Source organism: Halichoerus grypus, chromosome 8, assembly GCF_964656455.1.
Source record: "Halichoerus grypus chromosome 8, mHalGry1.hap1.1, whole genome shotgun sequence".
In the NCBI taxonomy this organism is placed as follows: Eukaryota; Metazoa; Chordata; class Mammalia; order Carnivora; family Phocidae; genus Halichoerus; species Halichoerus grypus.
In genome coordinates, this window is record NC_135719.1 from 93,955,163 (window position 1) to 93,972,528 (window position 17,366).

Genomic DNA, 17,366 nt, shown 5'->3' on the forward strand with positions numbered 1-17,366 from the left:
ATTTATTTTTTTCTGAGGTTTTTTTCTTGTTCTTTCTTTTGGAGCATATTCCTCTGTCTCCCCATATTGCTTGACTTTCTGCCTTTGTTTCTATGGACTAGATGGAACAGCTACTTCTCCTAAATTTGAGGGAATGGTCTTGTGTACAGTGTCCCCTGTGTTGACTGTGTGTGCTTGGTGGCTTTTGCTGGCTGGCTGGATCCGTGGCTGTATATGTCAGTTGCTCTTTTAAACCATGGCTTTTTACAGAAAGAAGAAAATAATAATAAAATAACAAAAGAAAAAAGGAAAAAGAGAAAAGAAGGAAAAAAGAAGAAAAAAGAAAAAAACCCCCAAACGACAAAAATAAAAGCAAAACAAGACAAATAAAAAGTACTAAAAAAATTAATGAAAAACTAAAAAAAAAACTAAAACAAACAAACAAAAATCTTGGTTTATTTTCTGTGCCCCAGCACCACAGGGGCTGGTGTGGACTTGTGGACTCTGGGCTTACGAGGTAATAAGCTCGCTGTGATGACTGGACCCACCAGTTTTGGTATCCAGACCCTGCTCCTGTCTAGGCTTTTAAGATGGAGGATGGATGTAAACTGTGTTGTTCTCTAGTTCCTCTGACTGGAGAGCTTCCCAACGCTCCTCCTCCATTTGGCAGAGTTCCAGTGTTGTCTCTTTTATATGCTAGTTGTTCTTTTAAACCATGGCTTTTTTTCTGTGTCCAAGGATAGATGAATCTGTTTCCAGTTCCTCAGTACTATCCCTCCCCACTGCTGTTTGCAGGATCAGGGGTGGAGGTTCCCTCTGTTACCATGTCTCCATCTCTCTTGCTGTTCTTTTTTTGTCATTCTATCTTTGATTGTTCAGAAGCTGTTCAGATGGCCCTCAGTTCTTCAGGAGAAATTGTTCTGTAAAAAGGTATAATTTGGGGGGGGGGTGCCTGGGTGGCTCAGTTGTTAAGCGTCTGCCTTCAGCTCAGGTCATGATCCCAGGGTCCTGGGACTGAGCTCCATATCAGGCTCCCTGCTCAGCGGGAAGCCTGCGTCTCCCTCTCCCACTCCCTCTGCTTGTGTTCCCTCTCTCACTGTGTCTCTCTCTGTCAAGTAAATAAATAAAATCTTTAAAAAAAAGAGGTATAATTTGGTGTGTTCTGTGGAGGAAGTGAGTTCAGGGTCTTGCTATGTTGTCATCTTGGATGGGAAACCCTCCCTATAATAGCCATCCTAACAGGTTTAAGGTGATATCTCATTGTGTGGGTTTTTTTTATTTTTTATTTTATTTATTTTAGAGAGAGACAGACAGAGATAGCAAGAGATAGCAAGAGAGAGGAAGAGCAGAGAGCAGAGCTGGTTCATCTTTTTATGAACCCATTGACCATTTGTATGTCTTTGGAAAAAAATCCCTATTCAGTTGCTCTGGCCATTTTTTAATTGGATTTTTTGGTTTTTTTCCTATTGAGTTATAAGAATTCCTTATGTATTTTGGATATTAACCCCTTATCAGATAGATGGTTTGCAAATATTTTTCCCATTTTATAGGTTGCCTTTTCATTTTGCTGATTGTTTATTTTGCTGTGCAGAAGCTTTTTAGTTTGATGTAGTCCCACTTGTTTATTTTTGCTTTTGTTGTTTGTACTTTAAGTGTCATAGCCAAAAAAGTTATTACTAAGGCCAATATGAAATAGCTTTTCCTTATGTTTTCTTTTTTTTCCCTTACGTTTTCTTCTAGTAGTTTTATTTTTTAAGAATTAAAATTTAAATCTTCAATTTTTGTGAGTAGTGTGAGATAGGAAATTTCATTCTTTTGCATATGAATATCTAGTTTTCTCAACATAATTTATTGGAGATGGTCATTTCCTCATTGAATATTTTGGCTTCTTTGTCAAATATTAGTTGACCATATATGCATGGGATATTTCTGGACTGTTGATTCTGTTCCATTAGTCTATGTATTTGTTTTTATGCCAGTACCATACAGTTTTGACAACTGTAGTTTCGTAATAAAGTTCAAATTCTGGAATTGTGAAGCCTCCATCTTTGTTCTTCTTTCTCAGGAGTGCTTTGATTATTCAGGGTCTTTTGTGGTTCCATATGAATTTTAGGATTATTTTTGCTATTTCTGTGAAAAGTGACATTGGAATTTTGGTAGGGATTGTATTGAATCTATTAATGGCTTTGGTAATGTGGACATTTTAAAATACTAATTTTTCTGATTTATGAGCATGAAATATCTTTCATTTATTTGTGTCTTCTTCGGTTTCTTTCATCATTGTATTTTAATTTTCAGTATACAAATGCTTCACCTCTTTGAATAATTTTATTCCTAACTAATTTTATTATTTTTGATGCTATTATAAATGGAATTACTCTTTTTCTTTTTCAGATAATTCATTGTTAGTGTACAGAAATGCAATTGACTTTTGTATGTTGATTTTGTAACCTACGAGTTTACTGAATTCATTAATTAGTTCTAACAGTTTTTCGGTGGAGCCTTTGGAGTTTTGTCTATATAAGATTATGTCATCTGCAAATAAAATTGTCAGAGACAATTTTACTACTTTCTTTCTAATTTGGATGCCTGTTTTCCAGATTGCTTTGGCTAAGACTTCCAGTACTAAGAGCAAGAGTGAGTATTCTTGTTTTGTTCCTGATCTTAGCAGGAAAGTTTTCAGTCTTTTACTGTTGATCATGATATTAGCTGTGGGTTTATCATACATGGACTTTATTATGTTGAGGTATGTTCCTTCTATACCAAATCTATTGAGAGTTTTTATCATGAGAAAATGTTGAATTTTGTCAAATGCTTTATCTATGTCTATTGAAACAATCATACATGGTCTTTATCTTTCATTCTGTTAATATGGTATGTCACATTTATTGATTTGTGTATGTTGAATCATCTTTGCATTTGAGGGATAAATCCCACATGATCATGTTGTATGATCTTTTTAATGTGCTGTTGAATTCAGTTTGCTAGTATTTTTTTGAGTATTTTCCATTTGTATTAATCAGGGATGTTGGGCTGCAGTTTTCTTTTCTTGCAGTGTGTGTGTGTGTGTGTGTGTGTACACATATACATACATATATACACATATATAAATAATGGAATATTAACTATAAAAAAGAAGGAAATTTTACCTTTTGTAAGTACATGGCTGGACCTTGGGACATTATGCAACATGACAGAGAAAGAGAAATATTGTCTGTTCTCATTTATATGAGGAATCTAAAAAAGCAGAGCTTATAGAAACATAGAGTAGACAGTGGGGCTACAACGGAGAGGAGAGGATTGAGATGTTGGTCAGAGGGTACAAACTTCCAGTTATAGGATACATAAATTCTAGGGTTCTAATGCACAGCATGGTGACTATAACTAACAATACTGTATATACTTGAAAGTTGTTAAGAGAATAGATCTTAAATGCTATCACCACACAAAAACAATGGTAATTATGTGAGGGGGTGGAAGTGTTAACTAACCTTATTGTAGTAATCATTTCATAATATATACATGTATCATATCATCACACTGTATACCTTAAACTTACATATGTTATGTGTCAATAATATTTCAGTAAAAGTGGGAAAGAACCCCAAGCCTGTTCTGGCAGCTCTGCTTTATAATTATAGATTCTGTCAGTGATTCCTTCCCAAGTGTTCGACAGAGCTGCATATGGCCTCTTTGTGTAATTCATATCTAGTCAGCAAGTGGGGAGTATGAGTATCTTATGTTCTACTTTTTTTCAGGCACATGTTTTCCTGAGATATATATATCACACCTTTTTTTTCAGGCATATGTTTTCCTGAGCGCGCACTCTCTCTCTCTCTCTCTATATATATCTCACACCTACATACATATGTGCCTATATTTCTTTTTTTTTTTTTTAAAGATTTTATTTATTTATTTGACAGAGAGAGACATAGCGGGAGGGGGAACAGAAGCATGGGGAGTGGGAGAGGGAGAAGCAGGCCTCCTGCTGAGCAGGGAGCCCGATGAGGGGCTGGATCCCAGGACCCTGGGATCATGACCTGAGCCGAAGGCAGAAGCTTAACGACTGAGCCACCCAGGCGCCCCTGTGCCTATATTTCTTGATATATACCTATATTATACATACATATATTCTATAGTCTATGTATTACCCTATTCTCTATTTTAATTATATAATGAGTTACATATAGTTTCTTGAGATGAGGGAAGTATGATAAGTTATGAGGGTCAATATCTCTATTGTACTTTAGTATATCTTAAAGAATACAACTAGCTTATGTGAAATTGTTATGTTTGGAATTTGAGCCTAACTTCACTATAAAGAAAAACATTTGTATAACAAATGATTATTTATTAGCAAACTTAAATGCAGTTAATTTATTGACAATGGCTCAATAAGCTGGAAATGTTATATCAAAGGATTGGAACTAATCTCTTTTATTAATAATGAGTTGTTAGAATTTCAAGTACTAATGCATAATTATTGCAAATTATTTATAATTATTAGTACATTATAATATTGATGTTATTATTAAAAGTTAAGTTGATTCTCTGATGATTAGATAAAAATATTAGGCTGGAATTCTGTTCTTAAGCTTATAAATATTGAATTGAAAATTATTGTAGAGGATACTTGAATACTACTGTATAGAAATTCAGTGTTAAAGTGCTTTTGAAAATAGACTCACAAATTGGTTTTATAGGATAAGGCATTTTAATAGTTTTTACCCATTCTACCAATTTCTTTTTCATTAAGAATAAAAGTAGAGTATGTACTTTATTTGAATATGTAAAGAGCATTGTCTTTTAATTAAGAATATATAAAATCACAGTTAATGCATATCTACTTTATAGTGTTATTTTTATGTAGCTAACAAAATGTCACATAACCAAATTATTGTACTTTGCTTTAACCAACTTACTATTAACTTTATAAGCTGACTTTGAAAAACATTAAGAATACAATTTAAAATTTTCAAACTACATTAATAATAATTATAACTGAATTAGTTTAAAACATATAGCAACTAGCTTGATTTTAAGTTTTTCTATCTTTGTTTCCTTGCTAATAAGAGAGTAAAATCTGCAGTTGAATTGAAGAAAGAGGAGGCCACAACTCCAACAAAGATTAAGGATGACATGCAAAGCAATATAAAAGACATGATATTTCAGAAAGCAAAGCAGTTGGAGCATTGGATGACTCAGCAAAAGGAAACTGAGGAACCCTCTGAGAAAGAAAATATAGATACCATCTTAGATAACATGCAGGAGAAAAGGAGTTTGAGAGATCTGTCTCTCTCTCTCATTGAAGCATCTAAAAAAGCTGGCATTAGTTATATTGTTTATCCCAAGAAAAAGAAGCTAAGACTGAAGAAAAGATTGAAGCACAGTAAACTTACAGCCGTGTATGATGAATTAGCCAAGTCTCCAAAAGTTCTTAAAAGGTCTTGTTTAATCAATAATTGTTATAGTTTACGAAATGTATTGTGGTTTTGGTCTTAATCTTATAATTTCACTAACTGAAGTTATTATTTTATTCAGCATTGAAAATATGTTAAAGTCTTAGCTAAAGGAGAATCCCTTCCTTTTTAATATATGGGTATTCAATAGTATAAATATATGACTGGTTTAAACTATATTTTAAAGTTGGGGCTGACTTAAGGACATGAAGTAAAACTAAGTCAATTTGATAGTTAAATGAAATCTTTCAATACAAAAAAAACAACCTCTGCTCCAAACAAATATCACCCATTCAGAAGTTGAAATAGATTGCTGAGGGCGCCTGGGTGGCTCAGTTGGTTAAGCAACTGCCTTCGGCTCAGGTCATGATTCTGGAGTCCCGGGATTGAGTCCCACATCGGGGTCCCTGCTCAGCAGGGGGTCTGCTTCTCCCTCTGACCCTTCCCCTCTCATGCTCTCTGTCTCCCATTCTCTCTCTCAGATAAATAAATAAAATCTTAAAAAAAAAAAAAAAGAAATAGATTGCTGAGATTTAACTGTTTTCAAATTTGGACTTAATGAATTGAGTAATCTAGATAGACAAACTGTTTTTGTATGTTGTGTGAGCCCTTATTCAGGGATCAACATATAGAAATAATTTTTCTCCTTACTTAGAAGTAATAGTATCTAGCATGTTTAAAAATGTGTAAGGACATGGGGCACCTGAGTGGCTCAGTTTTTTGAGCATCCAGCTCTTGATTTCTGCTCAGGTCATGATTTCAGGGGCGTGAGATGGAGCCCGGTGTTGGGCTCACCACTTAGCTTAAGAGTCCCTTAAGAGTCTCTCTCACCCTTTGCCCCTTGCCCTGTTTTCTTGATCTCTCTAAAGTAAATAAATAAATCTTAAAAAAAAGTGCGAGGACCTAAGATGACAGCAACTGAAGTTCCAGGTATGCTCATATTTAAGTGTTCAGGGTATAACTTTCTTATAACTGAAGAGTTGTGCAAAATAGTTTGCAAAAAGCTCTGGGCTTTATTTCTCTAGATATCCTCAGATGACAAAGAATTCATTAAATTTATGCCTTTTTGAAAAGTAAAGACTTTCCTGTTGATAAGAGAGTCGTAAGTGTTTTGTTTACTTCATTATTATAAAGACTTGCTGGTTCTGAAAAACAGTTAAATTAATGATGTTTTGGTATGTGGTGACTTATTGTCCCTGAAAAGACTTGGGAACAACCTACGTAAGCATGATGGAACAGAGACCGACCCTAGGGGAGGATGCCATTCAAGTCCTGAGTACCCTACACGCTACTTATGCTTGAGTTTTCCCTGCAACAAAAGTGTGGAGCTGTTTTTGTTAGCTCATCTTTAGAAGACTTCAGATAGGTTTTTCTAAAGTTGGCAAATGTTTTTGATAAGAACCAGAAATTTGCTTATACATTTTTGATATATTTGCTGATTTCACAGCATATGAATCTTTACTGTCCTAGAGAGGATAAAACACTGCACCATTTTGGCCATGACCTAAGTGACTCTGTCTCTCTAAAGGATATAAGCAGGTGAAGCACTATTTTTGTGTGGTATTTTACTTCATTCTGATTCTTTATCACTTTGATTATAAAGAGATTTATTTGCCTTTTAACAACTGAATTTGATATTTGTATATATATCCAACAGGTGTAATAGGATGCACCTTTTGGTGGAGGCAGTAAAACAAACTACGGGAGTATTTGTCTAGGATAATATATTAGTACAGCTTCCCTAACTTCTTTTTAAAAAAATCTTAATCTAAACTAATTTAGCGTAAAAGTGTAGCTATGAAAAAACTGTTATTTTTAAAACAAGTTTATGGAGAAACTTTAAAAAATAATTTTATTCCTATAGTTTGAGATCTTTTTTCACTAATCTTATTGTGGTTAAAACAGAATTATCCTTCTTACCATTTTATATCTGACCTTTAAGCTTGTTTAATCATCCTCATTCTTGCTGGCTCCCTTAAATGGTTAAAAACAGACTGTGTATGTACTCATATATCAAGTCAAAGCTTGACTGTGGAAAGTAACTCCTGCCAAAGTCTATTTGAGCTAAACCCAGACCCATGCATTTTCTGTCAGTCCCCTTACTATAGGTTATCTCTGTTGCCTGACCCCTCATCTAGGTCATGGCAGGATGCCATGTGTCTGCAGTAACTTTGTTGCTTCACCATTTTTCTGGAAGTTTCTCTCTGCTTTGGTCTCTGATCCCAGTATTGGTGGACCAGCCAGTCAGCGACTAGCAGAGACCTTCTTCAGCAGCTCACTGATGTGGCAGGAAGCTGTGTTTGTTGATGGCTCCTGGCCCACCTTGACTCCCTTGTACTCATTGCCTTCTCTCTGACCTGGACTTCTATGAATTGTTAGCCTCTCGGATCTCTGCAAATGTTCTGTCTTCCAGGATTGAGTAACATACTTGATCTGAGATCCAGGCCAGCCCTTTTGCTATTGGCTCTCCTATTTCTGTGAATGCATTGCCTTCTTCCCTTTCTAGAATAAGTCAGGCCATGGTCCTGACTTCCACTATCAAAATTTCCAAACTTGGCTAGCTCCTGAAAGTGAATCTGTAGTCTCAGTTCTGATTTTCTTGGCCCATCTTGCCACTGCTACACCCCCAAGAGAGGCAGAATTTATTTCCCCCACAAGCAGGAGATGACATATTTTCCTTGTGCTGTTAATCCATAATTTCCCTGATGGTCTGGTATTGCTTTTGATATACTATCTTGCTGGATGGTGGTATAGGATGGAATGGGGCAGTTATAGAGATTTCCACTTGATCCTTACTACTATTACCTTCTTCAGTATATAGTTTATGCAGTTATGAAGTTGATTCATTCCTACTACACATTCTGGGACTAGGGAAATTATCTCAGAATGGGTCCATGTCTCACTAGATTCTGTTAGATGGTTTCAGGCCAAGATTTTTTATATCACTTGACCATCATAATTCCCTAATTTGTCTGTGGACTTCAGTGGCATCCACAATGGGTATCTGTGGATCAGCATAAGTTTAGGGTATCTAATAATTCCCAGGAGGTTTGGGTGTTTCCTCTTTCCTAGACCTCTGGAAACTTTTGGGGAAAATTCCTTAAATACATCAAGGCCACATTGCCAGATCCTTCCTCAGCGGGACCTGGTCTGGCCTTCCTGTCAGCTGAGAGGTTTTAGATATGAACTGGCTGAGGTCTGAGAGCTGCATAAGAGGTTGTAAAACCCCACTATAGCTGGTTAGGCTTATGCCCAGAAGACCTAAAAGTTTTTCATCTGTGTAAGTCAAAGAACACCTTAGCAGGCTGCCCATCTACCTCATTTTCTGAGGACTTGCAGTCATTTAATTATTGCCACAGATCCCTATAACTTCAAATTCTGTCTGGAGCACCTATGTGGCTCAGTTGGTTAGGCATTGCACTCTTGGTTGTGGCTCAGGTCCTGATCTCATGGGTCTTGAGATCATGCCCCACATTGGGCTCTGCACTCAGGAGTGTGCTTGGATACTCTCCCTCTCTGCCCCTTCCCCTGCTCTCTCTCTTTCTCAAATAAATAAATAAATAAATCTTTAAAAAAATTCTGTCCACCAAATCTCACTAGAAATCTACACCAGAAATGTGTATTTAACGAGTCTTCCAGGTGACTGATGCTAAAGTTTGGGGATCACTCAGAGTATATCTGGAAGTTCTAGCAAGGCTGCACTGGTTAGGGTTAGCAGCTACCGATCCAAGGCCACCTCTGCGGAGGAGGAGGCATGCAGGAGGCGGATCGGCGGTAGTTGTAGCTCCATGAAAGGGTTCAGGAGGTCACAGCTGAGTGATTTTGGGGATGCTAAAATTAAATTTAATATAACATATGGAGCAATGTCTCAGTGTACTCACTGAAAGATATCTATACAGGAGAGGTTTAATCTCTCAGACTGGGGAATCTGACAGTCCCTCAACCAGTCTCTTCCGTTAAGAGAAGATGAGTGGAATTTGGAGATTCAAAATTGTCAGGCTCATTTATGCTTGCTCAAATATTCACATCCTATATTTCAGTTTCCTACTCCTTTCCTAGTAGCTTCATTACCTTGGTATACAAGGTTTAGGGAATTTGGGTATTTAATAGGTACTGTTCTTCTCTTTTGGTCTGAAGTAAAATGATTCCACAATTTTTATAATCATTGCTATTATCCTCATGACTAAGTGGTAGCTATTTGATTTCCTGATACCTTGCCTTCCACCTGAACACCATCCCCTGCTAACACTGGTGATAATTTGAGGAGCTTCAATAGCACCACATACCATGGATTATTTGTGTCCTATTTGATCCTAGCAAGAAGTTTATCCTAGGATCCTTCTGTGTGTGTATTTCCTGAGTCTACCTCTGGCACCAATTATTTTATCAGTCAGGGTGCCAGTAAAGAGCACTCTCAATTTAGGATAATTCTAGGAAAGTATAATAAAAGGACAATTTACAAAGATGTCAGGGCAGGGAAACCACAGATGATAATGTAGTATCCTAGGGCTAAAAATAACAGAGCCATTATCTACTCCTAAGGCTGAGAGGACAAAAAGTAGGAGTGATTACCAGAACTTTCAAGAGGAATTGTGTAGAAAGGGTTTCCTTAAAAAAAGTAGTGATCTTTGGTCATTTGATCTTTGGTCAAGGATCATAGCCAGTTTCAGGCAACCCTTCAGGAGGGAACCAGAGGAATAAATACCTTGATTTCACTCTCCTACTTACCTCTGTGGGATTTCTAATTGGACATACCCAATTAGAAGACAGAGAATAAGGGATCTTATGGATGTAATCTGTACAGATTAGTCCCCTGGGCAGAGGGCAAAGTAGAGACGGGTAGAGATGAATGTGGAGGTGGAAATGTCCATTGAAAGCATATTAGGTATTCTCTAATTTCATAGTCTACTAAAAAAGGGTGAAGTCTGGGATGTTAATTTAGTAGTTTACTGTCTAGTCAAATCTTTCCTTCTTCCCATTTCCTCAAGTTCCTGTGCTCTCCAACCTCTTGGATGGCATTTCCTTTCTTACATCAGTTTACCTCCTCAATTCCCCATTGTAATTTCTCTGGTTGGGGGCAGGGGTATAAATTAAATCTGAAAGGAGCATCAACACCTTATTTCAGTACTGTAAGAAGGCTACATCTTTAGATAACAATCGTCTGCTTTAATAAACTCTATAGAGTTTCTGTATAGATTCTTCATATGGTGTTACAGTTTTGATGAACAGGAGGACTTGGTTTGCATAAAAATAGCATGTAATTTTATTTTAATAATAGAGAAATAGTAATTTCATGTGTGGCTGAGTTGATTTATTGATTATAAAAATAATTATATTTCTGTAATTTAAAAAATCACTCTTTTAATAACTAGATCAACATCTCATGGAATCCTTCCTGGACAGAAGAAATATTTACTCAAAGTTCCATTATATGAGCGTAAAATTCCTTGTCCCAGTCTACCTATGTGTTTAAATTTTGATGAATTTGTCCAAAGTAAGGGAGGAATTCCAGAAAATTGTGACCTTCGAACATGGGCTCTTGATATGTTCTCTTATCATAAACATCAGAAGACAACCACAAAAAAGAAAGTTATTAAAATATCTATCCATGAAGGCTTGTCTGAAGGAATGAAAGAACCACCAAAAATAGAATTGAGTGATTCTTTGAAGTCTAGTCTTTCTCCAGAAGTTATTAAACATTATGAATCCGAAGTGGAGATCTTGACTAAAGAAATAAATGATAAGAAAAAATATCCTGCATTTGCATATTGTAGGCGTGGAGCTATTTATAGGAAACTGGGAAAGTTACAGAGTGCCATGAAAGATCTACAGGAAGTAAGTTTTATTTAATCAGAATAACAATATTAACAATTTATACTTGTATTTATAATTATAATTCTATCTATGTAATAATTTATATAATAATTTCTACTAGAATTTTGAACCATGAATATTTGCAGTATACATGTGGGATTGTGAAACTATAATTATTGGCATTTTCAATAATTGATATTAAAAACACTACATTTTTTCAGATTGGGAAGTATCATTTTATATTATATACATAGAAAGCCACTTGGATCAATAGTGTTTGCAAAATTTATTTGATAGGATATTTTCCTTTAATAAAACAACTTTAATTGAATTTATATACATATATTTTCTAGGCTATATTTTTGGAGCCATTGTTTCTCAATGCCTATTGGCACCGACATTTCATTTATCTTTTCCAAGACAAAATTAATGAAGCTTTGGATGATTTGAATTATATAAATAAATATAATAAAAATAATGCAGGTGGGTTGTCTGTGTGTTTATATTACTTATATCTTTACCTAAGCTTTGGTCATTTAGTGGTGTTATAAAGATATATAAGTTAATAGATATAAGTCTCCAAAAATTGTTGTAGCTTTTAAAAGTTAAATTTACTCTTGATATTGTATATATTGGACTTGTATGATCCTATACTATTTCCAAAATACTCATCATGCTTTGAAAGGCTAATGTCCTTGTGTACATTACAATAAATTTGTTCCTACTGCTCATCCCACAAGAAGGATATGAACTTAAAAATTTTAGTTATAGACATGATTCATAAAGCTTTTCTTGACTACAAATCTCTGAAGCATTGTAGTGTTCCGTGACTTCTTGGATGGAATCTGTACATTTGCCTTTATGTACCATCCTCTAACCAGCTTGAATGGAACCCAGAAACACAGAACCTTTTGGGAATGAGAAAATGTCACATTCCTCTTTGTATCCCCAGCATACACAACATACCCCTAGAATGTAACTTGAGCTTCATAAATATTTTTTGATCTATGCCTATTTCTGCCAAAGTCCATACAATTTTGTTTTATTATAAACATTAAAAGAGTATGAAACACTTCAGATATACAAAAAGGTAAAAGGTAATTTTTGTTACTTAGGATTGAAATTGAAAATACTTTTAACAATAATGAGTATTTATCAGCCTTTGAGAGCAAGTTCTGCATTGTTGAAGTAGAAAAAAAAACCCTTAAATGAAATGGTTAAGAAAGTATAATAGAGAAACATCATTCTAAGACTACATTTTTAGAGGGAGAGGGATTAAAATTTTCATAGTTAATAAAAGGACTGTAACACTAAATTTTACCTTTTTAATTTTCTTTAGAGGCATATTTGTCAAAGGCGGAAATTTTCAGGAGAAGAAAAGACATTACTTTAGCAATTCTAAACTATACCCAGGCAATTAAGTGCAAGCCCATGGATGCCGATATATATTTCAGGAGGGGTGAGATGTATGAAATATCAAACAAAGTACTGGCCATTGATGACTTTTCTAAAGTAAGCTGTATTACATATAATGCTGACATTTATATATTTTAGATCATGATATTCTCATCCTGATATTATAGCAAATCATTGAATTTCATTTATATACGTTATATAATCAAAACTAATTTATTATGTTAGGACCTAGAGCACTCAGTACTGGGATTGATATTAACACTATGTCAATGATTTTTTAAAATTATTAGTGAATGAATGAATTTATGTCAAAGAGTTGGGTGTGGGAGCATTGAGACAACTCTGGGAGGGAGGGGGCATGACTTTTCCAGCTATCTCCTCTTGAAGCATGAAATAGTGGCTAGAGAAACTTTTGAAAATTGCTTCTTCCCTTCAAACAAGAGAGAAACTTATTTTCCACTTCTTACTCTTGAGACATGGCTGATTCTTTTCTGCAGCAAACCTATCTGCTCTTAAAGAAGCTGTGCTCATTGGCTCATTCATTCATTCACTCACAAATATTTATCGACTAAGGTGCTGTACAATGTAGTGGACAAATGTTGGTGAATAAATTAGGGAATCGATTCCATTTACAATAGCACCAAAAACCATAAGATACCTTGGAATAAACCTAACCAAAGAGGTAAAGGATCTATACTCTAGAAATTACAGAACACTTATGAAAGAAATTGAAGAAGACACAAAAATATGGAAAAATATTCCATGCTCATGGATTGGAAGAATAAACATTGTTAAAATGTCTATGCTGCCCAGAGCAATCTATACTTTCAAAGCCATCCCAATCAAAATACCAATGGCATTTTTCAAAGTGCTGGAACAAACAATCCTAAAATTTGTACGGAACCAGAAAAGACCCCAAATCGCCAAGGAAATGTTAAAAAAGAAAAACAAAGCTGGGGCATCACGTTGCCTGTTCTCAAGCTATATTACAAAGCTGTGATCACCAAGACAGCATGGTACTGGCACAAAAACAGACATATAGATCAGTGGAACAGAATAGAGAGCCCACATATGGACCCTCAACTCCATGGTCAACTAATCTTTGACAAAGCAGGAAAAAATATACAATGGAAAAAAGACAGTCTCTTCAATAAATTGTGCTGGGAAAATTGGACAGCTATATACAGAGGAATGAAACTTGACCATTCTCCTACACCATACACAAAGATGAACTCTAAATGGATGAAAGACCTCAATGTGAGACAGGAATCCATCAAAATCCTAGAGGGGAACATAGGCAGTAACCTCTTCAACATTGGCCACAGCAACTTCTTTCAAGACATGTCTCCAAAGGCAAGGGAAACAAAAGTGAAAATGAACTTTTGGGACTTCATCAAGATAAAAAGCTTCTGCACAGCAAAGGAAACAGTCAACAAAACAAAGAGGAAACCCACGGAATGGGAGAAGATATTTGCAAATAACACTACAGATAAAGGGCTGGTATCCAAGATCTATAAAGAACTTCTCAAACTCAAAACCCAAAAAACAAATAATCAAGTCAAAAAATGGACAGAAGACATGAACAGACACTTCTCCAGAGAACACATATGAATGGCTAACAGACACATGAAAAAATGTTCAACATCATTAGCCATCAGGGAAATTCAATTCAAAACCACATTGAGATACCACCTTACACCAGTTAGAATGGCAAAAATTGACAAGGCAGGAAACAACAAATGTTGGAGAGGTTGTGGAGAAAGGGGAACCCTCTTACACTGTTGGTGGGAATGCAAGAAGGTATAGCCACTCTGGAAAACAGTATGGAGGTTCCTCAAAAAGTTAAAAATGGAGCTACCCTATGACCCAGCAATTGCAGTCCTGGGTATTTACCCCAAAGATACAGATGTAGTGAAAAGAAGGGCCATATGCACCCTGATGTTCATAGCAGCAATGTCCGCAATAGCCAAACTGTGGAAAGAGCCGAGATGCCATTCAACAGATAAATGGATAAAGAAGATGTGGTCCATATATACCATGGAATATTACTCAGCATTCAGGAAGGATGAATACCCACCATTTGCATTGACATGATGGAACTGGAGGAGATTATGCTAAGTGAAATAAACAGAGAAAGCCACCTGGGTGGCTCAGTTGTTCAGCGTCTGCCTTCAGCTCAGGTCATGGTCCCAGGGTCCTGGGATCGAGCCCCGCATCGGGCTCCCTGCTCTGCGGGAAGCCTGCTTCTCCCTCTCCCACTCTCCGTGCTTGCGTTCCCTCTCTTGCTGTGTCTCTCTCTGTCAAATAAATAAATAAAATATTAAAAAAAAAAGATAATTATCATATGGTTTCACTTATATGTGGAACATAAGGAATAGCATGGAGGATATTAGGAGAAGGAAGGGAGAAATGAAGGGGGGGAAATTGGAGGGAGAGACAAACCATGGGAGACTCTGGACTCCGGAAAACAAACTGAGGGTTTCAGAGGGGAGGGGGAATGGGGAGATGGGCTAGCACGGTGTTAGGTATTAAGGAGGGCACATATTGCAGGGAGCACTGCATGTTATATGCAAACAATGAATCATGGAAAACTACATCAAAACTAATGATGTATTATATGGTGACTAATGTACCATAATAAGAAAAAATACATGTTTCTTGCTTACATGGAGCCTATAGTTTAAAGGACAGATATTAAAGAAATAAATACATATATAAATGCATAGTTACAATTTATGAGTGCCATGAAGGAAATAAAGATGATGGAGGGGTTAAGAGATATTTAATTATATATTTATATTGGGGAATATCAGGGAATCCCCTTGAAGAAGTAAATAGCCGAACTGTACTTTGAGGCTAGAGTCTGGCAAAATATTCCCCTGATTGCAGCAGAATTGTAATCTTCATCTCCTGACTTCACTCTAAATTCTAGTTTGTAGTACAATTGAGAATTTAGAAGTTATTGAAATAATTTGGCTTTTCCATGTTCCCAACTGCCCTGTTTCTTTTTTTTAAATTTTATTTTATTATGTTATGTTAGTCACCATACATCATTAGTTTTTTTATTATGTTAATCACCATACATTACATCATTAGTTTTTGATATAGTATTCCATGATTCATTAGTTTTTGATGTAGTGATCCATAGTTCATTGTTTTTGTATAACACCCAGTGCCCCATGCAGTACATGCCCTCCTTAATACCCATCCCTGGGCTAACCCATCCCCCACCCCCCTCCCCTCTAAAACCCTCAGTTTGTTTCTCAGAGTCCATAGTCTGTCATGGTTCATCTCTCCCTCCGATTTCCCCCTCTTCATTTTTCCCTTCCTTCTCCTAATGTCCTCCATGCTATTCCTTATGTTCCACAAATAAGTGAAACCATATGATAATTGACTTTCTCTGCTTGACTTATTTCACTTAGCATAATCTCCTCCAGTCCCATCCATGTTGATGTAAAAGTTGGGTATTCATCCTTTCTGATGGCTGAGTAATATTCCATGGTATATATGGACCACATCTTCTTTATCCATTCATCTGTTGAAGGGCATCTCAGCTCTTTCCACAGTTTGGCTATCGCGGACATTGCTGCTATGAACATTGGGGTGCATATGGCCCTTCTTTTCACTACATCTGTGTCTTTGGGGTAAATACCCAGGAGTGCAATTGCTGGGTCATAGGGTAGCTCTAGTTTTAATTTTCTGAGGCACCTCCACACTGTTTTCCAAAGTGGCTGTACCAACTTGCATTCCCACCAACAGTGTAAGAGGGTTTCCCTTTCTCCACAACCTCTCCAACATTTGTTGTTTCTTGCCTTCTCAATTTTAACGGGTGTAAGGTGGTATCTCAGTGTGGTTTTGATTTGAATTTCCCTGATGACTAATGATGATGAACATTTTTTCATGTGTCTGTTAGCCATTCGTATGTGTTCTTTGGAGAAGTGTCTGCTCATGTCTTCTGTCCATTTTTTGACTTGATTATTTGTTTTTTGGGTTTTGAGTTTGAGAAGTTCTTTATAGATCTTGGATACCAGCCCTTTATCTGTAGTGTCATTTGCAAATATCTTCTCCCATTCTGTGGGTTGCCTCTTTGTTTTGCCCAGATATGGACCCTCAACTCTATGGTCAACTAATCTTCGACAAAGCAGGAAAAAATATGCAATGGAAAAAAGACAGTCTCTTCAATAAATGGTGCTGGGAAAATTGGACAGCCACATGCAGAAGAATGAAACTCTACCATTCTCTAACACCATACACAAAGATAAATTCTAAATGGATGAAAGACCTCAATGTGAGACAGGAATCTATTGAAATCCTAGAGGAGAACATAGGCAGTAACCTCTTTGACATCAGCCACAGCAACTTCTTTCAAGATACATCTCCAAAGCTAGTGAAACAAAAGCAAAAATGAACTTTTGGGACTTCATCAAGATTAAAAGCTTCTGTATAGCAAGGGAACAGCCAGCTGCCCTGTTTCTTAATCCATGATGGTTAACCACATACTTGACATTCTTTTGCTTCAGGAGAAGATTGTAAGTTTTGATCACTTCTACTTTAGAAGTGACCAGAAATCTCTTTTGAAAATATTGAAATCACTAGATTATCTATTCCTGTTCATTTCCTCCATGCATTGACTAATGCAGCCACTTGAGGTCAAACAAGCTTCAAAATCTTTAGTTTTTTTTTTTCCTCCTGTTTTAA

The 17,366-nt window shown here is 36.2% G+C and overlaps 1 protein-coding gene across 1 annotated transcript in view; it reads left to right on the forward strand.

The window, feature by feature from the left end:
* TTC6 (tetratricopeptide repeat domain 6) overlaps positions 1-17,366 on the forward strand; it is a 188,794-nt gene that overhangs the window by 116,014 nt on the left and 55,414 nt on the right. Inside the window, exons 10-13 of the mRNA XM_078078737.1 lie at positions 5,053-5,423; positions 10,811-11,273; positions 11,606-11,735; positions 12,592-12,764. Coding sequence (XP_077934863.1) covers positions 5,053-5,423; positions 10,811-11,273; positions 11,606-11,735; positions 12,592-12,764 — 1,137 coding nt within the window. The remainder of the gene's footprint in view (positions 1-5,052; positions 5,424-10,810; positions 11,274-11,605; positions 11,736-12,591; positions 12,765-17,366) is intronic.